We start from the raw sequence: 25,849 nt of genomic DNA on the forward strand, positions 1-25,849 counted from the left end.
GGGTTGAAATTGGAAGCAAAGTTGATGAAATTTTCCAGTTCTGGGTGAGAGCAAGAAACGGCACCGACACAGTCATCTATGTACTGGAAATAGAGGTGAGGGAGGGGACCTGAGTAGGACTGGAACAAGGAATGTTCCACGTATCCCACAAAAGAGCAGGCATAGCTGGGACCCATATGGGTGCCCATCGCGACACCTTTTATTTGGAGGAAGTGAGTGGAGTCAAAGGAGAAATTGTTCAACGCAAGAACAAGTTCAGTCAGGCGGAGGAGGGTGGTGGTGGATCGGGACCAGTTGGGCCTCCATTCAAGGAAGATGTGGAGGGCCCGCAGGCCGTCCTAGTGGGGCATGGAGGTATAGAGGGACTGGACGTCCATGGTAAAAAGGAGACGGCTAGGGCCGGAGAACTGGAAACTGTTAAAGTGGCAGAGGGCGTCAGAAGAGTCGAGGATGTAGGTTGGAAAAGACTGTTCAAGGGGAGAAAAAAAAGTCAAGGTAGGAGGAAATAGGTTCCGTGGAGCAAGAACAGGCTGAAACGATGGGTCTCCAAAGGCAGTCTTGTTTGTGGATCTAGGGAAGGAGGTAGAAGCGGGCTGTGCGGAGTTGGGGGACTATGAGGTTGGAGGCCGTGGAGGGAAGATCTCCAGAGGAGATAAGGTCAGTGATGGTCTAGGAAACTATGGCTTGATGTTTGTCGGTGGGGGTCATGGTCCAGGGGGAGGTGGAGGAGGAGTCGGAGAGTTGGCGTTCAGCCTCTGCAAGGTAGAGGTCTGTTCACCACACAACAACAGCGCCGCCCTTCTCAGCAGGTTTAATGGCAATGTCAGGGTTGGACTTGAGAGTGCTGCGAGTTCATAGAGAGGTAGGTTAGAGTGAGTGAGGGGAGTAGAGAAATTTAGACGGCCGATGTCACGCCGGCAGTTCGCAATGAAAAGATCGAGAGCACGCAAGAGGCCAGAGGGAGGGGGCCAGGTGGAATGAGAATTCTGAAGGCGGGAGAAAGGGTCCGCCGTGTGGGGGTGGGGGGGGGGGGGGGGGGGGGAAGACTCCTGGTCAAAGAAGTGGATGTGGAGGTGAAGGCGACGGAAGAAGAGCTCAGCATCATGTCGAGCTCGAAATTCATTGAGGTGGGAGCCAAAGGGGATGAAGTTAAGGCCTTTGCTGAGGTCTGATCATTCAGGGTCAGAGGGGATAATGAAAACGCAACAAAGGGTGAGATTGGAGAGAGGGTTGGGGTCAGAGGAAAGTTAAGGGGAAGAAGGATCAAGAGGGGTGTTGGTATCTAAGAGTTGTTGAAGCTCGCGGTCCTTGACACCTGAAAGGAAGACAAAAAGTTTTTTGTTAAAGCGAAGAATGAAATGGAACTGCGGACCAGGATAGCTCTGAAAAAAAGTGAATCGGTGCTGCTGAAGAGAGAGGTTGAAAGCGTGCATGCAGTGGCGCATGGCATTGAGCGTGGATCTCAGGAACTGGCAAGCAGTGATTTGAGGAATGCTGAATATCATGGAGAAATCTGTAATCATGGGTGGATCCGAAACATGAAGGGTGGAATTTAAGTTGGAAACCACGTGGAATATGTCGGAGCTAGAGACAGTTGCTGAGGAAAGAGAAGTGGCGGTGAAAGCGAGTTTTAGAAGAAACCAATTAATGTTAATAGGCCTGCTGTGTATTTCCAGCATTTTCTTTTTCTAGTTTATAGGTTATTGAAAACAATCCTAGGAAAATTGCTTCCAATATAAAAGCAGTTCTTCATAAATTAAGAAAGTATCTTCTACTGGTTAACATCTGTTTCAATGGTGTATTTCTTGATGACTTTTCATTTCCAATCTCCCTTGCACATAGCACATTTCAACATTACCACGGAATAAGTATCCCAAAGCAATTCCGTTCACAGGTTGGGACTTCAAATCACCCAGGCTTGCCCTGCAGCTGGGTAAGGGTCTCAAGGGATATGAAGCAAAGGCAGGTAAATGGAGTAGAAGTACAGATCAGCCATGATCCAACTGAATGGCGGAACAGGATGGAGGAGCTGAATGGCCTACTCCTGTACCCAAGTACTTCGACAAGAATTTAAATATAGTATAGAAACAGTGAAAAACTTTTCAGTTTTTAATATATTAAAAAATAAATTGTTGCACAGTGAAGCCAGGTGTCCTTGCTTTAAGATTTTGTTGCATTACCGTTCTCCTTATAAAATATCAACTTTAATGACCAGCAGGACAAAGATTGAAGACCTTATTAAACTTTTAAAAAATTTGTTCATGGGATGTGGGCATCGCTGGAAAGGCCAGCATTTATTGCCCATCCCTAATTGCCCTTCAGAAGGTGGTGGTGAGCTGCCTTCTTGAACTGCTGCAGTCCGAGCGGTGAAGGTTCTTCCACAGTGCTGTTAGGTAGGGAGTTCCAGGATTTTGACCCAGCGACGATGAAGGAACGGCGATATATTTCCAAGTCGGGATGGTGTGTGACTTGGAGGGGAACGTGCAGGTGGTGTTGTTCCCATATGCCTGCTGCCCTTGTCTTTCTAGGTGGTAGAGGTCATGGGTTTGGGAAGGTGCTGTCGAAGAAGCCTTGGCAAGTTGCTGCAGCGCATCCTGTGGATGGTACACACTGCAGTCATAGTGCGCCGGTGGCGAAGGGATTGAATGTTTAGGGTGGGGGATGGGGTGACAATCAAGCGGGCTGCTTTGTCCTGGATGGTGTCGAGCTTCTTGAGTGTTGTTGGAGCTGCACTCATCCAAGCAAGTGGAGAGTATTTCATCAACATTCCTGACTTGTGCCTTGTAGATGGTGGAAAGGCTTTGGGGAGTCACTCACCGCAGAATATCCAGCCTCTGACCTGCTCTTGTAGCCACAGTATTTATGTGGCTGGTCCAGTTAAGTTTCTGGTCAATGGTGACCCCCAGGATGTTGATGTTGGGGGATTTGGCAATGGTAATGCCGTTGAATGTCAAGGGGAGGTGGTTAGACTCTCTCTTGTTGGAGATGGTCATTGCCTGGCACTTGTCTGATATATTACTTGCCAGTTATCAGCCCAAGCCTGGATGTTGTCCAGGTCTTGCTGCATGCAGGCACGGACTGCTTCATTATCCGAAGGGTTGAGAATAAACTGAACACTCTGCAATCATCAGCAAACATACCCATTTCTGACCTTATGATGGAGAGAAGGTCATTGAAGCAACATTGCTTCAATAACCCAGCTGAAGATAGTTGGGCCGAGGACACTGCCCTGAGGAACTCCTGCAGCAATGTCCTGGGGCTGAGATGATTGAACTCCAACAACCACTACCATCTTCCTTTGTACTAGGTATGAATCCAGCCACTGAAGAGTTTTCTCCCTGATTCCCATTGACTTCAATTTTACTAAGGCTCCTTGGTGCCACACTCGGTCAAATGCTTCCTTGATGTCAAGGGCAGTCACTCTCACCTCACCTCTGGAATTCACCTCTTTTGTCCATGTTTGGACCAAGGCTGTAATGAGGTCTGGGGCTGAGTGGTCCTGGCAGAACCCAAACTGAGCATCGGTGAGCAGGTTTTTGGGAATAAGTGCCGCTTGATAGCACTGTCGACGACACCTTCCAACACTTTGCTGATGATTGAGAGTAGACTGATGGGGCGGTAATTGGCCAGATTGGATTTGTCTTGCTTTTTGTGGACAGGACATACCTGGGCAATTTTCCACATTGTCGAGTAGATGCCAGTGTTGTAGCTGTACTGGAACAGTTTGGCTAGAGGCACTGCTAGTTCTGGAGCACAAGTCTTCTGCACTACAGCCGGGATATTGTCGGGACCCATAGCCTTTGTTGTATCCAGTGCACTCAGCCGTTTCTTGATATCACGTGGAGTAAATTGAATTGGCTGAAGACTGGCTTCTGTAATGGTGGGGATTTCGGGTGGAGGCACTTCTAGCTGAAGATGGCTGCAAATGCTTCAGCTAAGTCTTCTGCACTCACGTGCTGGACTCTGCTATCACTGAGGATGGTGTTGTTCAGAGCCTCTTCCTCCTGTTGTTTAACTGTCCACCACCATTCACGACTGGATGTGGCAGGACTGCAGAGCTTTGATCTGATCTGTAGATTGTGGAGTCAGTGCACTTGTAAGCGACAAGTTTTTTCTTAATCTTACTATTTTGCTTTAATGCATATTTTGGGTTGATTAACACCACTTTTAACCTTTCCATTAAAAAAAAGTTTACCAATGGTTTAGCAATGAGATTATTTGATATGGTCCATTGCCACGCAGGCTACCTTGTGTTGTGTGTGGTTGCTTAGCCATTTTTAATGTTTCTCATTTTCTCTAAGGAATTCAATGAAGTGTTGCTATATTCATAACCATAAATTCTGGCTCAGTAAATCTTGCCCTACAATCCTGTGTCCAAAACTGCTAATGGTGGTGCAAATGTCACATTTTGGGACTTTTGATTCCACTCTCCCCCAAGAAAAGGATTTGGGAATGCGTTATGTTTAGATATTGTGTTTTAAAACAAGGTGAATTTGCACAGGTTTAAAAAGCAATAGCCTGCAGCCACTAAGATAGGGAAGAGAAGGAGGGGAGTTTGAGGTGTTGATGGGCCTGGCATTGAAGATGTAAATTAAAACTAGAACAGCCAGTTTGTGGAATGCCACAACTCACAGTCTACTTCAAACAGATAAATGAGAGTCAATTGAGTCATCCTGGACTTATCAAGCCAGGATGATTCCCAAAAGCGGGGGATTGTTTCGTGAGAACCAGACCCTGACCCTGAAAGGGGGAGGGCAGGGGAGGAAAGGCAGTCCGTTTTATTGACTGGCTTGGAGGTGAATCACTGAACAAGTAAGAACTCAGAGGGACTGCTCTTCCACTTGCTTGGGACACAAAGAGAAGAAGGGCACATGTGAGTTAATCAATTTTTAAACCAAAGACTGCAAGGGGCAGGCCTTCGCCTCAGCTTGAAGCTAAGATTCAGGAAGTCAGTTTTTGCAATTAAAAGCGGTGAAGAAAGAAAGGGTTGGATGAAGTATTACATAGAATTTATAGCATAAAAACAGGCCATTTAGGCACAACTGGTCTCTGCCGACATTTATGCTCTACACGAGCCTCCTCCCACTCTACTTCATCTAACCCGATTAGCATGTCCCTCTATTCCGTTTTCCCTCATATACTTATCTAGCTTTTCCAGTCTGTCAGTCACCAATTTGTTGATAAAACATGAAAATGACTTATTTCAGAAGTGTTTTTGTTAGGTAAGGGCATCAAGGGATATGGAGCTAAGACAGTTGAGGTACAGATCAGCCATGATCTAATTGAATAGCAGAGCAGGCTCGAGGGGCTGAATGGCCTTTTGCTGTTTCCATGTTTTCACTGTTCCTTTTCTCCAATAATCCCAACCCATCCAGCCAGCTGACACCCATATTCAGAATCCTCTGATGTCACCACCCACCCCCCCCCCCCACCCCACCCCCCACCCCCCCCCCACCCCACCCCCCACCCCCCACCCCCCCCCCCACCCCCCACCCCCCCCCCCCCCCCCACCCCCCCCCACCCCCCCCCCCCCCACCACCCCCCACCCCCACCCCCCCCCCCACCCCACCCCCCCACCCCACCCCCCCCCCCACCCCCCCCCCCACCCCCCCCCCCACCCCCCCCCCCCCCCCCACCCCCCCCCCCCCCCCCCCACCCCACCCCACCCCCCACCCCCCCCCCCCACCCCACCCCCCACCCCACCCCCCACCCCCCCCCCCACCCCCCCCCCCACCCCCCCCCCCCACCCCACCCCCCACCCCACCCCCCACCCCCCACCCCCCCCCCCACCCCCCCCCACCCCACCCCCCACCCCCCCCCCACCCCCCCCACCCCACCCCCACCCCCCCCCCCACCCCCCCCCCCCCACCCCCCCCCCCCACCCCACCCCCCACCCCCCACCCCCCCCCCCACCCCCCCCCCACCCCCCCACCCCCCCCCCCCCCCCCCACCCCCCCCCACCCCACCCCCCACCCCCCCCCCCACCCCCCCCCCCCCACCCCCCCCCCCCACCCCACCCCCCCACCCCCACCCCCCCCCCCACCCCCCCCCCCACCCCCCACCCCCCCCCCCCACCCCCCACCCCCCCCCCCATCAGGACCAGCTCATGTTGTGCTCCAATGCACATCCCTCCATAGAGAATCCAATCCTCACCAGCCAGCATGGGTTTGGAGATTTCATTGCATGCATAAAGAAAAGGGATTCTCTCTTCACAACCACTGCTTGGAATGGTCAGGATTTTTCCAAATAATGTTTTCAGTCCATAAATGTACCTGCTAATTCTTGTTTGCAGATATCTTCTGTACATTAGAAAACAGAGACTCCACAATACAGCACCAACTAGTGGCACTCGCAGGGAGCGCATCTCAGGAAATCGTGCCAGGGAGGGAGGAGGCGGCTCATGTGGAGCATAAATGCCAGCAAAGACCAGTTGGGCTGAATGGCCTGTTTCTGTGCTGTAGATTCGATGTAAAGGTAATACCATAAACATATTCAACAAAAGGGACAAGGGTGTGGCTTGTTATTTTTTTTTGAGGATAGGTGAGGTTTGTTTACAACTGTTATTCTGAATGTTCACTTGCTGATAGTAAAATAAAGCAGCTTAAATGATTCGCCTTAGGCTTCATTTCACTGAAATAATAACAGAAAATGCTGGAAACACTCAGCATGTCAGGCAGCAGCTGTGGAAAAAGAAACAGAATTAAAGTTTTGGTCGATGATCTTTCATCTGAACACTTCAGTGTTTAAGTGTTTTCCAATCCACCTGCCGAAAGATTGGAAAAGCACATGACAGCAGGTATGAGAGGTGCAATATCAAGTTTGCATCATTAGGGAGTCTTATTGTTACCCCTTCCCCCAAGGTTACGTTATTGCATAATTAGGTATTGGGCAATATAGGCACACTCCTGAATGCAAAATACTTAGACCACTTACAGGAGTGACCAGCAATGTTGTACCCAGAGAGAAAATCAAAGGCAGATCTGAAACTTTAAAAAAAATGTTGCTTGTTACAAAAGGAAAGTCCAGTCACTAATTTTCAAGCATAAGAAAAGAAGCAAATAAGATTTTTGATTTTCAGAAAATTAAGAACAGAGGAAATAATTGGCTCCAAAGTCTGAATTAGTGTTTAACAGCTATTTAAATCCATCAGTTATTCCTGGAAGACTATTTTCCATCGCAAGTCTATTTCTACTGTAGCAAACATGAAAAAAAATAACACTTATAAACAAACCTTTGTGATGGATTAGAAAATGTTTGCAAGTGTTAGGCTTCACATAAAAGCATCCAGAATTAGGTGATCGGCCTTTCTTTTAAAAAAAGTGATTGTTTTACATCTATGACAAAAAGCAACATTTGGAGTGACACAAACATTTCTACATTTCTAAAAATTTGCACATGTACAGGCATGATGGTGAAGTACAATGGACAAAACGCATGCCGAGTACAACTTTTAAAAATATATTAGTGAATTCCTTGAGGCATTTCTCACAGTGAGTTACAAGTTATGCCGTTTCAAAAATGCAAGGTGGGGGGGTGGCGGGCAGGACAGGATTCAGAATGAAGCTCAAAGACAGTGAAATGTGTTTTTGATCAATGACTGGAAAAAAATTAGGAGTGTCTGTGATGGTTACTAGAAAATGAGGCCATGATGTGTATGACTGACACGTAGTAAAATCTGAGCCAAACAGCAAAAATTGTACACAATTGTGTCAAAGACAAAACATGTAATGAATTCACGTTAAACATGAATAGATATAGGTTATGAATACATACATCCATTTACCTACATAGCAGTTGCTGCTTTTCAAAGTACTTCAAGGCATTTTGGAAAGATATATAAATGCAATGGCTCTTTTTGTTTACAAAAGATGCTTGCATATTTCTCCCACACAAAAAAAAGTCAGATCATTGAACTCAACTAAAATATTATTTTCAATGAAATAATGGAGAGGGTTGATGAGGGTAGTGCAGTTGATGTTGTGTATATGGACTTTCATAGGGCATTTGATAAAGTGCCACATAATAGACTTGTTAGCAATATTGAAGCTCATGGGATTAATGGGGCAGTGTGGATACAAAATTGGCTAACAGACAGAAAGCAAAGTGTTGTGGTGAACGGCTGTGTTTCAGACTGGAGGGAAGTATATAGTGGTGTACCCCAGGGGTTTGTATTAGGACCACTGCTCTTTTGGTATATATTAATAACCTGGATTTGGGTATAGGGGGAATAATTTCAAAGTTTGGATACGTCACAAAGTTTGGAAATGGAGTAAACAGTGAGGAGGATGATAGCAGACTTCAGAAGGACATAGACAGACAGGTGAATATTATTTTCAATGAAATAATGGAGAGGGTTGATGAGGGTAGTGCAGTTGATGTTGTGTATATGGACTTTCATAGGGCATTTGATAAAGTGCCACATAATAGACTTGTTAGCAATATTGAAGCTCATGGGATTAATGGGGCAGTGTGGATACAAAATTGGCTAACAGACAGAAAGCAAAGTGTTGTGGTGAACGGCTGTGTTTCAGACTGGAGGGAAGTATATAGTGGTGTACCCCAGGGGTTTGTATTAGGACCACTGCTCTTTTGGTATATATTAATAACCTGGATTTGGGTATAGGGGGAATAATTTCAAAGTTTGGAAATGTCACAAAGTTTGGAAATGGAGTAAACAGTGAGGAGGATGATAGCAGACTTCAGAAGGACATAGACAGACAGGTGAAGTGGGCAGACGCATAGCAGATGAATTTCAATGCAGAGAAGTGTAAAGTGATCTATTTTGGAAGGAAATAGGAGGAAAGGCATCGTAAATGAAATGGTACAATTTTAAATGGGGCGCAGGGAGAGAGAGACCTGGGAGCCCACATACACAAATCTTTGACGGTGACCAGAACAAGTTGATAAGGCTGTTAATGAAACACATTTGGGATGCTTGGCTTTATAAATAGAGGCATAGAGTACAATGGCAAGGAAGTTATGCTAAACCTTCATAAATCACTGGTTAGGCCAGAGGGAAGATGAGAATTTTTTTTATGCAGCGAGTGGTTATGACTTGGAATTCACTGCCTGAAAGGGTGGTAGAAGCTTATCCAATAGTAACTCTCAAAAGGGAATCGGATATTTACTTGAAAAGCAAAAAATTGCAGGGCTATGGGAAACAGCAGGTGAGTGGGACTAATTGGACAGCTTTCAAAGAGCTGGCACCGGCACGAGGGGCTGAATGGCCTTCTGCGCTGTATGATTCGATAACATACACAGGATTATACAACGAGAGGTTTTTAAGTTTATTCATGAATGTCACATGACACTGATAAAATGATTGCTATTTCCCTTCAATTATAGGATTACAGTTAGAATTACCTTTCCTACTCTGTTTGCTAAGTTTAGGGTGTCCTATTTCCCCTCATTTCTGGTAACTAAAGTCCTTTCACAGATTGGATTGGATTTGATTGAATTATAAACAGAAAGAGAGTACATGTTTCCTGGCAAAAAAATTAGAGCCAGCATTTTCAGATACCAGGGAACAGGTCACCAACCAATCCTCTCAGCTAGGGATCATTGCAAGATTAGTTTATATCTCCGCAGCAGTGGCGTAGCTAAAAGTCGCAACATGGCTTTTCCAAATTGGGTCACATAAAAGCCACCAAATCAACGAGAACTACCATCTGCAGCGGATGGGATTGGAACGTTGCTTCAGAAAGACCCAAGATCAGTTCATCGCCGTTGCTGGTGTTGGGGCTCCAAGAGAGACACCCACTGACACTGCATGGGAGCGGGACCCAGCCACTCAACTCCACCTGGTCTCAGTACCTCAGGGTCTGCTTCCCCCAGTCCCGCAGCCCTCCCAGTACCTCAGGCACTAGTTCTGGTTCTTGCCACCGACTCTGCGGCTCTAACAAGTCTGCTACGTTTTGGGTAGGTCACAGCTCCGCATTTTTGGTTGCGGCAATTCTTTTCTAAACGTACTGCCCTAGATTTGTTGCTCGTTAGCTGAAAATACATAAAATCTCAAGCCGCATTGTTCTATAAAGAATCAGGGCCCCCACAAACTAGTGAGCTGCAGTCTTCAGGAATGTCACATCCTCTCAAAAATATCAATGATCTCTTGAAGTAGCAATATCCTGAACAGTAGGCTTTTAGAACTCAAGATTTTCTTTTGCGGGAGTCTAGAGAGAAAGAGAGGGGGAAGGAAATGTATGGCATGATAGTTTTCTTTCTTAATCGCAATCTATACTTGGAGTCACATTTTTGTATTTTGACAATTTTCCACTGAAAGGGTTTGGAACTGAAGTTATTTTTAAAATGTTAGGCTTTTAAAGCAAACAGGTCTCCAAAAAAAAGGCACTGAGATGAAAGATGGATAATATGCTAACTGGCAAGACATCAAAAGTTGTTTGCCTGGAAGACTTAAACGATAAGCAACTCATTAACATGCCTCGGTAATCAATGAACACCTCACATCCCTTGTGTTGGAAGATCCCTCGCCCCAAATGCTTGGCAGTTGTCTGGCATAGTCCCTGTTTTGAGTGGTGACAGAGATGCTCAAGGACAGTCAAGTTTTAGAAAGCTGTGTGGGGTTAGCTTTCAAAAGGCTCAGAAGGAGAATGCAGGAGGATAGCTATGAGTTATTATGTTTGTCAAGCAAGACAACCGACTGACATAGGAAACACGGCATGTTAATTATTTTGTATTATAACGTAAAGACAAGTTGTTATTGATTGAATTGGAGTCCAATCATAACTGTTGCTCTGTATGTTCATTTTCTGTGAAACAAAGCAAATTAAAATGAATTGTTCCAGCCCCATCTCCTTGTCGTGTAAAAGATTCCACCTACCAGAAAGGTTAGAGAAGCGCACGAGGGCACTTGCAAAAGACACTATATCCAGTTTGAACATCAAGGGGAACGCTTTATTACATCCTCAGGTTACTCTGTCTTATAAGTAGCTATAGAAAAGTGAGAGTCAATTTCTAAATGTGAAAGACATAGGATCTGCTTACAGGAACGGAATGCCTGGCACACAAATATCTTTACCATTATAATGTACCAAAACGCTGCACCGAAGCAAAAATTACCAGACACTGAGCAATGATAGTAAAAGAATTTGGGCTAATGACAAAGTATCAAGAGGTATGTTTTAAGGAGGCTTGGAATGGACAATGGTAGCAAGGTGGAAGGCGTTTATGGGAATAAATCCAGAATTTGAGGCCAGGATAGCTGAAGGCTCAGTGACCAATGATAAAGTGGAGGTAGGAGTGATGCAAAATTAAGAGGACAGAGTCAGAAGAACAGAAAGTATATGTAGAAACATAGTCTTGAAGGAGGTTGCAGAGGTTGTGTAGGGCAAATTGTAGATGAGCACAAGGATTTTGATCGCGATGCATATATGTGAAGATCAGAATAAATGCACAAAAACAGTGCACTGACTGACCTAAATGTCCCCACTCGTTCTATTTCCATTGTAAGTTTGGGAATGGCACGATTAAAAGTGGCTGATATCTTAAAATCTACAGTGGATCCAACAACAGAAAAATCTCCCCCTTAAAATCAACATTTCCAAAGGAAACTGCCTATGTAATTATATAAATACAAAAAATCCTACCTAAACATATTGACATTTTATAATGGGAAAATAGTATGTTAACATTTAATCATGCTTGATACTTTTTGAAAAATGTTTCATTTGCCATTTTTATCCTCAGTAACTGAAATTTCTAATGTCCAAAATAAAGTTTTAAACAAAATACAACCTCCCCCAACACATTTCACAATAACAATTACACAAGCACTGTGTTTTAATGACTTGGACTGAATATTTTTACCTCCGAATATTTAGACAGAGCTTCCAAGCACATCTGTGAATACAGGGCATGAGCAGCTTTCAGAATTTCCAAACATCAATGCGAGCATTAGCACTGAAGTCCCTTGTCTTGAGGATTCGAGAGCTTTTTTATTTTTTCCAAAAAACTTTATTTCAGGAAAATTATAACATTTATTTAAAATGTATTAACAATTGTTGCAATTCTATTATGTACGCCTCAGGGAGAGAGAACGCACCTGTGATCAGGTCTCTTTGATAGGAAAGGAAATGATTTTTTTTTAAAAAGAGAAAATTTCTTTATTCATTTGGCTCTATTTCTGTTGAAAATTCAATTAAAAAAACCTTGAACCATTTGAGGCTTACGGAATGTTTTACGTTTAAAAACTAAGAAAATGATGAATTTTTGAGCATTTTATGGCATCATTTTGTTAGTTTGTCAGCAAACTCACTAATCGCACACTGAATTTTCCATTCATACACTCCTGGCTAGATATAGGGAAATTGAGCACCCACAGCTGTGATTCTACGCCCATTATTTTTCTGCTTCAGTGCTCTGAGTGCCAGGATTGCAGAAACAAAAAAAAAAATTTATACTTAGAAAAGTCCCAATCTCCTGTTCCTTCTCCTCTTCAATATTGACAAATTCCAGAAGCTCACAAAACTGGCAAATCCCAGCAATGCCAATACTGCTAGACTCTCAATATTCCAAAACCCTCTCCCAGTCCTGTTGGACACTAGGACCCCATCCCCAAGGGCCTGCTTCCTAAATCCTGGAAAACCCTCAGTGGTATTTAGCAAACACTTGCCCAAAAAGGGACTTCCAAAGAAAGTCCCATGCCAAGATTGGATTGGTAGGCAGACAAGTGGTAATTACAATGCAATATGGGAAGTTGTTTCTCTCAGAGAACTAAACAATGAACAATTTGTTGGCCATATCTGGTCATTCAGAAAGTGGAGCCTTTGCCTTTTATGGGAATGTACTGGTTTTGTATTGTACCAAATACTTGTTTAAAGCAAACAGAACAGCAGTAATGTTGCAAATGTGTAATTATTTTTAAAATTTGTTTTTGCTTCAACATCAAACATGGATTGTCATGAGTCATATTAATGACAGGTTCTTTTAAGAGAAAACAGGAATTTGGTTTAATAAGGTTAAAAAGAATTTGAATAAAATTCTTCACACCTTGGTGTTGGAAACCTCTTGATATCTATGCAGGCTGAGAAAGGCTTTTCAAAAATCAGAAAACAGAAACCAAAAGGCAGTCAAGCAGCAGAAGGCTGTGAACAGAGTGAACCACTGTCCTAGGCAGTGGGACAGAGTACAGAGTACAGAGAGATAATGCTGTTGAGTTAGATGACCCACAAGAGCAGGCTGATGCTTGTGTGTAACAGTATACAACAAATCTTGTACCCATTGTATCAAGTGATTCCCATCAATCTCATTCTTCTATATGTTTTACCCACGGTGGAATAAAGCAGCTTACGATGCAAACCAAACTTTGTCTTACTCAGTGTTAAGTCGGTCTGCCTTCAGATCAACTGAAAGAGTACATAATACACAGAAATCAGGTCCAGATCACGAGGGCAGTTCATTCTCCTGGGTCCCACTACCGCACAAGTAGATATAGGGCAGTGGGAGTCAATCTCCATAAAAAGGTGCTCAGACTGCTTAAAAGGAGCAATACTAAACACAGTATTTTCATTTTGACTGACACCAGATAAAAATATTGATAGCATTTACATGAAGCTTTCTACAAATAACACATTGTGCTCAGCAGCAGGTTGTGTATTCCTTAGAATGCCCCTTATTGAGCTTTGTAGCCGTCAGATAAACAAAATTTAGGATACTGGATTTTAATTTTTACGTAGAATGAAGGGAAAAACATGAAGGATAGAAAACTCAAAGCAACTGAAGTTAGTATAGTACATATATTTCTTCATTTTAGGAAATGGTATAATGTAGGATGTTTGCAATTACCCAATGTGCTGGAGGACAGAAGGGAAGAAAAATAACATTGAAATGAAGTGATCATGGATTTTCATGGGCATCCAGAATGATTAGTTCATCACCAGTTTGTACATTGTTAACTGACATTTCACTGTTAGCTGAATAGGCAATTAATTAAGACACCTTAAGTTTCAATTGATGTATAAGCAAAAGAAAAAGGGCATTTCAAAATATCAAGGACTGATCCTACTAAGTTGTTCAACACTTTATTAACACTGCAATTGTAGATTGTTTTCTTTTTGAATACTTATGCTCAACATGTAGTGATATCAGTACTAAGGAATTATTTCTTTCTCTCCTTGTGTCATACCCAACACACATAAATTTTACATCTGGTAAGAATATTGAACATTCCCCCAGGTCTGCATTGGTGAGATGCTTTAACCCTTCCAGTTCCATAGACAAATTTACTTGTCTGTAGCAACGTTAGGCTCGGGGGCTGGAGAACCTGTGTACTTAGTCAGCAGCCCTTTTTTGCTGTGACTAGTAAAACCCAAATATTGATTACTCAGACTTAGAAACTGACAAATACAGTTATTACAGTCAATAAAAGTTCAGTTTTGAACAAACCTCCAAAATGGATCAAAAGAGTCAGGGAAAGTTTTAAACTTGGGGAGGTAGAAGAGGAGGGATTTCAAAAAGATATGAAAGATTACATGGAGAAAAAAAACATTAAAATAAAAAACGAACAAGAAAGGGGCACATGGGCAGTAGTCTTAATCCCTTTTATTCCCTGTTCCCATACGATTTTGTTCTCTTCTCCTTCAACCATTTATCTAACTTATGCCTTAAATTTTGACATGGTCACTGCTTCATTCATCTAGAGGGTTGTGAAACTGTGGAATGTAAATACACCCACGTGGAGGATAAAGACCAACATGGACTGATTGGGCAGAATGGCTTGTTTGAGTTCTAATTTCTGTGCAATTCTATGTAATAGTTTTCTTTGACTAGTCGTGAGCGACACCATGGGAGATCTGTGTATAATTTAACCAAAAATAAATGTAAGCATTTCAATTTTGTTTGTACTTCAGTATCTCCCTTTTCTTCATTTTTTCCTCTCAATGTAATCTTTCATACCTTTCGAAATCTCTCCTCTTCCCCAAGTTTAAAACTTTAGCTGCCATATTTCATCCTGGCTCTTCTGATCCACTTTGGAGGTTTGTTCAAAACTGAACTTTTATTGACTGTAAAAACTGTGTTTTGTCAATTTCTAAGTCTGAGTAATCAATATTTGGGTTATAAATACATTCCACAGCTTCACAACCCTCTGTCTAAAAACATTTTTCCTACTCTGTCATAAATCTCTTACATTTAATTTTATATCTATGTCTCCTTGTTCTAGATCCTTCAACCATTGAAAAGAGTCTGTTTCTGCAGTTTTTCAGCCGCCGAAAGCTCAGGAGTCATAGGTTGACATGACCAGATCAGCTTTTGATGAAATTTTAAACCCTTACCACCTGACGACTTCTCATTAGCGTCCCTGCATAATTGTGCCTCAATAAGATAACTCATCAGTACCGCTCCAAAGGTTAGCATCTAACTTACGAGTACTCCCTACTACAACAATGTGATATTTTCATCATTATATTGCAGTCATTCTTGTGGCCTTTCTAAGCAAGACTGAAAATATAATTTTGGGTGGTTCTAAATAAGGAGCAGTTTTGTTCAGAGAACTCATGCCCCTTTTGAATTGGATTTACACTCCTTAACATAATTCCACACAGAAACTCCACAGCGGACAGATAGATTTTCATCCTATTGATGTTAATGAGTACGTATATGCTTTTGCTTTTTGCAGTTTTGTACTAGGATGTATGCCACAGAATAAAATAGAAGTCTAGGAATATGTACTTTCTTTTCTAAGTATCTCAATTTTAATATAGAAATATGTTGAATTTATGTCTCAATTAATGCACAGCTATATTACAAGAGGGGCCATGTGCTTCTTAAATTGAATATTTACTGAGAGCCAATTCACAGCTGTTTGACTGGAAAAAGGCACAACTCTACTGAGTATTGATGATAGCCGAGTGGTTACAGCACCAGGCTTGTAACCCAGAGATCATAGTTCAAGTCCCACCACGGCAAGTTGTGAAATTGAATTCTCTGGTAATTTACAGGCTAGCACCAGGAAAACAACCATGAAGAATATCCTAATATCCCGATGTCCTTCAGGGAAGGGAGTCTACTACTTCTACATGCTGCAAGCTTCAATAATTCCCTACCTAACATCATTGTGGGAGTACCACCTCAAAGACTGCAGCACTTCAAGGTGGCCCACCACCTTCTTGGGGCAACTAGGGATGGGCAATAAATGCATCCTTGCAGGATTTGCCACATCCCAAAAACAATTTGTTTTTTAAAAAAAAATTAATATCCAACTTGTGTTGGAGGAAGGAAGAAAAAGATGAATTTAAAAGGACTTGTCACCGATGGCCCCTTCTCATGCTTTTAGATCTTTTGACCACTTTCCCATAGAAAGGATTTGGGGGAAAAAAGTTACCTTTAAATGTTGTGTTTTGAAGCAAAGTGCATTTGTGAAAATTTTTTAAAGGTTCATTTGGTACTTAGTAAAATGCTTTCATGTGGTTTCCCCATATAGTTTGTAAATAATAAGCAATTTGTTAGCTTGTCCAATTGTGTTGTCAAGTCTCTGTTCTGGGGGCTCAACAGGGGACAACTTTTCCTTTTTTGCTGTAAACAGAAGACAAGAGATGAAGACAGGGGCGCAGGCAGTCAGTCAGGTTATTGAAACAGAAAGCTGCAAGGCAGTTAGGACCAGCAAAGGCGATGACTAAGAGGTTAGAAATGGAGGAGAGTTAGACGTAATTTTGTTTAAGTCAAGTAAGACAACCCATTTATGTGGGGAAGTGTGGTATGTCCTGTATTTTGAATTATGAAGATAAGGTGTACTGATTGAATTACGTGACTCCAATTATAGATGCTGTTCTGCTTGTTCGCCTTACTGTGAAATAAAGATCAATTTGTATCAGGGCTCATCTCCCAAAATGTTTGCTTGGTCCACCTTCAGAGAGGTAAATATTTGGTTCAGGTCACAATGGGGTATTGTCTTTACACGCTTGAGTTGCACTACTGTACAAGTAGACACAGGGTAGTATGAATCAACTCTCTAAAAGTAAGACATCAGACTACTTATGGGAGCAAATTATGCCATTAAAAGGTATTTACAGCAGTCCCAAATTCATACTAGCCCTTTAGTTTACAATGCTGTCACCATCAGCACCAGCATTACTAAGTAAGTTAGGTTTCACCACCGGTGGCCTCTGGAGGCACTGAGACCTGCTTAGAGCCACCTCTAGTGCCAGGAGGAGGAATTATTAGGCCAGAATTGGCCGTCAAAATAACGATGAGGCTAAGGGCGCTCGCCGTTATTTACGTGCAAACGCTACAGCAACTTCAGCTGAGGGGCAGATGCACAGTTAAATGTGGAAATCCAAAGGTTACTATCCAAGATGCGCTGCTCCGATGTTAGCTTTGCGAAACCAGCATCGCGCTGTCTGGCTCACCACTAAAATGCATTGAACGGCGTGAAGTTGCTACGAGCTAAACTCGCCACAGAAAGTTACGTCTAAGTACCCCTTTAGTGGCATGATAAGTGTTAATTACAACCAACCTTTCTGGCACTGAAAATTAACCGTTACAAGTGTGGAGTCTCATTCCTTCAGATTTTTGTTGTTGTTGTTGGAGATTTTAAAAATGTAAAATTTTAAATTACATTTTTGTAAACTTTTCTATCTCTCAATCCAATCTTTCTTTTCCTCTCTTTCTGTACCTGATTTGACATTGAATTCACCCACTCTAATTTACACTTCCTTCTCAGTCCTTGCACTGTTAATTTCACAATCCTTCAATCTAATTGGTCAAGGAAATACACAGTTGCTTGCCTGTTCACTCAGGCTCCAGATGCCCTGCTTCCCTCGCTGCGAAGTTATCACCTCGCACTGTCAGCAACTTGCCACGCAAAAGTTTTAGAAACCTAAACGTGCAAGAACAAGTCTAACTAACAGCAGACGCAGCAAATTATGGCCCATTATTTTTTCTGGTTACAGACAGAGCACTTAGCCAATTTGTGATAATTTTTTTTAATTGATATTTTGCATTCTTCAACTGTCAGAATAGGTTCAGCAACCAAAAATATTATTGAAAACCATAACATATGCTGTTGCTTGTTTTCTGCTCCTATGCTGTAGAATTTCCCACTCACCCACAATATTAAAGGGAGCCTTGGTAATATCTCATCCAAGCAGTTCTATAATATGAAAAGGGTAGGAGTGCAAAGATCTGAAGGTGTAATTTCAGCTTTGTCCTTTGACTTCTGTCGACTCCACTATGCTGAAACACACCAGCAATTTTTTTTCTTAATTATGTAGACTTGCAGTCAACTACATTCTGTCATTCAATCACAAAGTTCTGCTATTATAAACTATTGCAGCTTTGCTCTTGTGGTTTATGACTTCAGAATAATGCTGAACTCTGCCAATTATTTGCTCAGCAAGGAGAAAAAAAAATAGGAAGATGTGTTCCCCCAGCCAAGAATACAAAATACTCAAAATTTGAACCCTGCTGACTAACTTTCCTCCCATAAGGACCAGTAGACATCCAATTTCAGTTTCTAGATGAGCTGCAGGTATTTCTAAGCCATATGTTTTTATTGAACAAAAAGTTGAAGAAGTTGTAGTTTGATCGTATGGTAGATTGCTTTATAAAGCAGATTATAAAATGGCAGTGGATGTCATTCGGACACCCTCCTGATCATGGAATTCTGCATGGAAGAGTAAGAGGCTTCATTTTCTTGGCTGCATGTGTAGTTTTCACTGTGCACTCAGCAACTTTCAGAATTAATAAAGTTCACTGACCAAATGAAATAGCCTCGGAGGTTGAAGTCCACAAGCAATGGATAGTTGATACTACGTCAAAGTGTCAGTTCTTAAGAGGGTGGAGAGGGAAGAAAGGGAGGGAATGAACCAAGCGATATCAGACTCAGATTGTATGGTATACAACGACAATTCTGCAGTGCATCTACCCAATGCATTCATCCATGCATACAATGTACACAAATACATGATTTTGAGAAAGGGAAGCAGAGAACTACATTGTATACATGTGAAAATGACAAAAATTACAGATGGCTAGCATTAAAAATTGAACAACACCACTTTACTCAATTTTGAACTAGCATTATCAGACCTAAACTAATTTTGGTCCATAGCAGATCACCTACCACAATTTCTAGTATTCTTACATAACAAGAAGTTTACTAGATTTAAATCAACATGGCTTCTTTCCCATCATTTCAAATGGCCTGTCCATTTTATTCTGACTGATGGTTCTACAAACCACTAAAAAAAAACTTTTATTTTCAAATTAATTTACCCAATAAATGTGGAAACAATTCACAAACTCTTGAAAAAAAACACTTCACTGAAACTTCATGTCCAATTTTCCATAAATATGTAAGTAATATCAAAAAGCGAATGATCAATGCACATGTCTTGATTAAAGAGTTCTCAGGCAAGGACCTTTACTACAAATACCAGCTCCAAAAATTCTAAAAACCAAGTAGTACCAAATTTAAATGGCTATCTTAATCCAAAATATAATTTTTCAGTAGTGGAGTAAAACACCTAAGGTGCATTTTAGCTCAACAATGTGCTGAAATACCACCTTGTCCACCCCCTACCCATCATCCACACACATTAGTCGATTCTTATTTCTGTACAATAAACAGTAACTTTAAAGAGCTTTTTGAGTTTAAACTAAATGATGCAGCTAGGAAAATCCATAGTCCTGTTAGCGTGGATTTTGGACTGTTGAATTAAAGGCAATGATGACCCTTTGTTAATAGAATCCATTTTGTTTTAATAGTGTCCATTTTATTAGTAGTCAAGTGTTATATTTAAGCCTTTAATTAAGGTTAGTCTAATCTACACAAAGCGCATTTCAGTGTGGTTTTAGGGTAAATGCCACTGTTATGTACCCATCAGTCACTTCATCGTTGCCTTTAATTCAACAGTCCAAAATCCACGCTAACAGTCCAAATTTGGGGGGTGCAGGAGTTTTAGCTTTGAGAATCAAGACACTAATTTCACACCCCTATACCAAATTTCTGCTCACACAAGCAAAAGCCTTTTTCACAGTTCCAGGACACGATATATATTATAAAACATCAAATACAGTGGGTGTTAGGAGGAAAGCAAAGACAATCTGATCTTCACTTCGAATGTCTCAAAATGTGCATGCAATGACATGAAATTAGCCCCATTTTCAGTATTAAATGGCAAGCTTACTCAGAAGCATCAATATGGCTGTGTGAAAAATGAAAAAGGATCACATTGGTGTAGTAAGGGGTCCTAGTCTGGGGCAGAATAGAGGAAGCTTTACTGTACAAAGGTGCTTTTAATGTTGCACTACTACCACCAGGTTCCTGAAATGCTCAAAACATCTTTGCAGCAGCCAGACATAACAAGTCCTGACAATTTTACATTTGGCTTCAGCCAACTACACAAAACAGTGCCAACGTGGGTTTCATGCAATAAAAAGTGCCTTAACAGAGCTTTGTTTGCTCAGGATTTGCTGGGGCGGGGGGGGAAGGAGGAGGATGAGGAGAAGGGGAAGAAAGGTGCTTGATGCTGACATGGTGCCTGAAATGGAAAATGTTCCATTCCCCAGTATTTAACCTTAACATAAAAAGTTCTACACACAAAATAAAAATCAAACATTATACAACTGTCATTTCCATCATTGATCGTGATTTCAAGAACTCAAGTAAGAAACAAGTATATAACATACAAACTTTTTAAATCGCCGAACAATCGTGCAATATTGTGTCAAGAGATCACACAACCTTTTGCTTTTGTGGTCTGTATTATCTGAACTGTTCAATTAAGATACACTGCAGAAACTCACCACGGCTTCTTTGGCAGCACCCATCAAACTCACGACCTCCACCATCTAGCACGGTAAGGGCAGATGGTGCGTGGGAACACCGCCTCTAAGCCAAACACCATCCTGCCTTGGAAATATAATTGCCATTCCTTCATCGCTGCTGGTTCAAAATCCTGGAACTTCCTAAGCAACAGTATTGTGGGAGCACTTGAACCACATGGACTGCAGCGGTTCAAGAAGGCCCACCACCTGCTCAGGGGAACTGGGAATTGGCAATAAATGCCAGCCTTGCCAGCAGCGCCCACATCCAGAGAATGAAAAAAAATCTTCACTCCAAGTATCTTTTGTTTTATATTTCTAAACACCACTAGAAGAGTTATTTTTTATTATTGGGCAACCTAGGCCTATAGTACAGACCACCACCAATACTTGGTGCTTTAGAAGAGAAAGGATCCTCTGTACAAGGAAATATAAATGTAACTAACACTAATCCTTTAGTCAGGCTTTAGGCAGAGTCAAAACCTGCAAGAATTTGTCATTGCCACTATTCTGCTGATTTCAAGTTACCAAATCAAGCTAATCCTTAAGAAATTGAGGGATAAGCATTAAATAAATGACACACCTTCTGAAAGAAAGACTTCTTTCAAATGCTCCAGTACATCTGCAAATTTCCTGACATCATTCACCAACTGCATAATGTATTCTGGGTCCACAACTGGACTGTCATAACAATCTGAGTTAGAGCTGATGCTGCTGACAGAATCGCTTTTGGCACTTCGGCCCATACTCCAGTTTCCTGAGCTGGGTAATGCAAAGAAATTTGAACTGGAGAAACGGGCAAAACCCAAACCACGTTTATTGCTTCCGATAGTCTGTCGCAACATCCCAGCTGTTGCGCTGCTTGCGAATTTCTTAGGGCAATCTGTAGATAAGGCTAAAACACCATCTGCAAAAGTTTAGGATGACAGATCCTAGAACAAGAATGGAAAACAAAGGTTTAGTAAATGTGTTCAAGATAACTTCAATATTTTTTTCTGTTTTAATAGAATGTTAAAATGATCCCTTCCAACAATAACTTGCACTTATATAGCACTTTTATTGTAGAGAAATGTCCCCTCAACAAGCCACAGATGCATAATATAAAAAAACATTTTAGTGGGCACTAAGAGGGATCCTTTTCCCTCTCCCCACAACTGCTGTACACAGAAAGATTAATACTACTTCAATCAACTCCTTTGGGTACAATGGCCCACTAAGTTACTGCATAAGGCTCAACTCACTTGTTTACTGTAATATCAGTTCAATGGAGTAGTTAGCACTGAGGTACTTTCCACATTTCAAGCTTTTAGATCTAGTTTTGAAGCAGGGATAGTTTTGTAACAGGGAATAATTTTTCAAATCCCTCACAACTAAAACAAGGCATTGTAGTTTTGTTCTCTATTGCAAAATACTGCAAAAGTCACCAGAACTAATCAGATTCATTATTCTAACGTTAGCACAAACAATTTATGCATCAACAAAGGTTATAAAAGGACATTTACAATGAGCCAACTAATGCCCGGCCCAGAGAGGATGGGAATCTCAGCACATTACAGGCAACATGTCAAGAGGACAAATGAGACAGATTACAAACTCATTAAAATTATAGCACTAAGTAACACATAGAAATCAGGTAATAGCAAAACAAAAACACTCCTCTAGCAATAAATTATATCCTTAGTTTTATTTTTCTAACTTGATAACCCATATCATCAACGCCGCAACTTCTGTCGTAAGAGATTTTCCTGTTTACTTCTGAGAGCTGTATTATGAGCAAGCTTCAATTTTTTCAACAGCATATTTTACCAGTATTTCACCGCACGTTTCAGCAGCAAACAGTACAGACGGATAATAAAACGCAGTACTGCACATTTGAATATACTGATCAGTTGGGTTCGATATTCACACTTCGAAAATGTTTCACTTCTAATCAAACACATAGTCCTATAAACTGTATTTTAGGTTTTTTTTTGTTTTACTAATCTCCAACGGAGTTACATATACTGGGCCAAAACTGGTGCTCCGCTGAAGCAAGTGCAGACGTGGTGGTTTCAAGCACCCAGTTTAAAAACAGATCCATTGGCTGATAACCCCTTACTTAGGACCTCTGGTGCTCTTATCTTGCAATGAATTTCTTGCATTCCTTTAGTTTAAATAGCTCCACACCCACCAACACCGCCCCCCACCAAACCACACACACCAATCATCCCATGTTTTTTTAAGCCACTGCGAACAGACTGGGTAGTGTGTGAGCCCCGCTCGCTCTCAGGGTCGGTGGGGAAGGGAGTCGGTGCTTTTGGCGACGCGAGCTTGCCCGGATCGGGCGCGCGCCGCACACTCCTCTCCGTGAAACGCGAGCCCTGGAACCCGAGTAACGGTCACTTTTTAAAGGGGACAGGGGGGCAAGTCCGTCCGAGTAAACGCACTCAAGTTTCAGAAAATCTTCAAATATCTCACTGAACTTCAAACAACGCCGATTTGGTTTCTTCATTTTTTTTTTGGTTTTTTAAAAAAAAATCGAAACAGAAAGAATATTTTTTTTGTGGGGGGGGGGGGGGTTTGAAAACAAAACTGAGCAATCTCTATCAGGAGAAATCAAACTGAACTCACCCGCCTCACAAAGGTATCGCAAAACAATTTCGTTGATCTTTTTACTGTCATTGCTTTTCTGGTTTGCTTCTAAAAAAGGTTAACACGACTGCTTCAAAACCACACTTTGACGCCTTTCCCTCCGTTGCTGCTCGGTGTGAAAAACTCATCCGCCGCCGTTTACCTTCACACTTGTCCAGTGCCCACCCCGCACCACGTGACTGCAAAATCAGACAGCCGATTGGCCGAGTGCCGCGAAGAGCCAGAGCCAGAGCCCGAGCCCCCCCCCCTCTCGCAACACAGAAATCTGGCTCCAACAGCAGTAACAGGTGAAGCTTTGGGGCAAGGGATCGGGTTGCAAGGGGGGGTGTTTGTGCACGTATTTTTGAATTTAAGTGGAGGTTGTGAGTGCCTCCGCGTCTGAGAGTACAAATTCTAACAAAATGCAACCATTTAGGAAAACTGCACAGGCGAAGCTATGCACTGTCTCTCATTCAGTACGAATAAATTAGTTTGTTTTTTTAAAAGTATTTTTTACTGCATTCGTGGATTCAACACTTGAAAACCTAACATCAGGAGAGGTGCTGTCGCGATCAAAGACTTTGTTGGTTTACACCAGTAATAAATAATATTGTGATAGTACCTGCCACATTTCCTCCCAAAATGTGCCATTCATAATGGTCTAGACTTTTTTGAAACAAAAGACTAGGATTTGTAATTTACATGTCTATAAAGAATGGCACAATGGTATTACCATAGACTGACGCATGGATTTGTGCCTGAGAACCCTCATGCTGTTAAGGGGAAGGGAAAGAAGGTAAAATTGGACAGTAAACAATCACTGGCCAATTCTCACGAACAGTCTAGCAGCTACTCAAGAGTGGCATTGATGAAAGTCTACTAGTCTTAATGCCATCCTCTTGTCCTTAACTGAAGCATAGCCTGGGGTAGACCAGAAAAAAAGTGAGAAAAATGATCATCTGTAGAATATCTTAGCATAAAATGCAAACAGATCTTTTGAAGAAATAATGAGCCCTTTTCCTCTGATACTTGGTGATAAGGTACTATGCATTTTTTCAGTGTAACGTAGAGATCTCCAACATACAGTAGTTTTCCCACAATGTTTCTCTTTACCTTTGTCAGACGATTAGATTTCTGAAATGAAAGATTAACTTTAGCTCATTTGTTGGGCCAATAGAGCATTCCATCTGTCCTGAAACGAAAGATGAAATCTATGTGCAGTCCACATACCTGAGGTAAGGAACGCACAGTCTATGGAACACTAATTTACTGTTCTGCAAGATGACAGGAATGTAAAGGCCCTTTGATACGTTTTTGGTTCCAAGAGGAAGAAAAAGTCGATGTTCTTAAGATATTTTCACTCTTTTAAACATACTTTTCAATAGCTCATTCATAATTTACATTTTAAAATATTCACACAAGTAATGTAACTGAAAAATATTTTCCTTTGAGTCGCTCTGCAGAGAGCAGTCTTGTAAATAACAACAGATTTACATGAATTTGCTATTTGGAAAAAAGCACTTTAAAAATATTACCATGTTAATATCTTGCAATAGGTTTATTATGAAGAAAATATATAATAATTGAGAGTGTGTTGCAAGCCCACAACCCACCCAAATAGGAGGTCATAAACTGCAAGACCAAAGTTCAATAGTGATCCAAATTAAGAGTATGTTCCAGCATTGACTACACTTCCAAACATTGTTTTGTTTTTAAATAATGTATAAAAACTATTTAATTGCATTTACTTTTTCAGTGTTTTCTCTGAGTAGTTTACCATTACATTTTTAAAACTTTTTTGGCATTGTCATAGTTGATGATTTTTCTCACTTGTTTAGCTCTTCATCATGTGCCTGAAAAGGTGAGTTTTATTCAATATGATACTACACCAGTCTTATGCGTTGGTCAGCAGAAAGAGGGGAGAATTTTATTGAGAAATAATATACCCTGGGTAGCTGGTTAAAGGCCAGTGGTCTAGATGTTGGAACTGGGTTCAAATCCAGCCCAGACTGAATGGGACCTATGCAAAATGAATGTGTCATCTCAATCCAGTTCCTGTTAGGCCACAGCATAGAATGACCCTTTATTTGCCATTAAATTAGCAGTCTCATTCATAGAATGTAGCTGTAGAAAATGGAAAAAATGTCACATTGGTGCATTTTGTGGTGTTCTGAGGTTGAGGCAGAGTAGAGGAAGCACTACTCCACATCAAACCCAACTATACTTGACCTGGGAGTGCTTTATGCTGCAATGTGTCTGAAATGAGAAATGTTCTGTTGCCTGCACTAATATCCCTCACCTTGATGAGCACAGAAACAAAACTCAATTAAAAATGAATATACTCTATTTTACAGAGCTATATGATTCTATATATACTGTACACAGATTATGAACTCGAATTAGTGGCACTATTTAGTCTCATCTGAGAGAATTGCATTGTTCATTGATGTGAAAACTCATC

At 41.7% G+C, this 25,849-nt stretch overlaps 1 protein-coding gene across 2 annotated transcripts in view; it reads right to left on the reverse strand.

Annotated features, from left to right (window-relative positions):
* The window catches only part of arhgap29a (Rho GTPase activating protein 29a), a 102,350-nt gene extending 78,786 nt beyond the window's left edge, over positions 1-23,564 (reverse strand). For both annotated transcript variants that reach the window (XM_067989954.1, XM_067989953.1), the window contains exons 1-2: positions 23,389-23,564; positions 21,362-21,710 (exon numbers count right to left, since the gene is read on the reverse strand). In XM_067989954.1, the coding sequence (XP_067846055.1) occupies positions 21,362-21,623 (262 nt within the window). In that variant the 5' untranslated portion in view covers positions 21,624-21,710; positions 23,389-23,564. The remainder of the gene's footprint in view (positions 1-21,361; positions 21,711-23,388) is intronic.
* Positions 23,565-25,849: the final 2,285 nt, after the last annotated feature.

The sequence above is a fragment of the Heptranchias perlo genome, chromosome 9 (genome assembly GCF_035084215.1).
Source record: "Heptranchias perlo isolate sHepPer1 chromosome 9, sHepPer1.hap1, whole genome shotgun sequence".
Taxonomy (NCBI): domain Eukaryota; kingdom Metazoa; phylum Chordata; class Chondrichthyes; order Hexanchiformes; family Hexanchidae; genus Heptranchias; species Heptranchias perlo.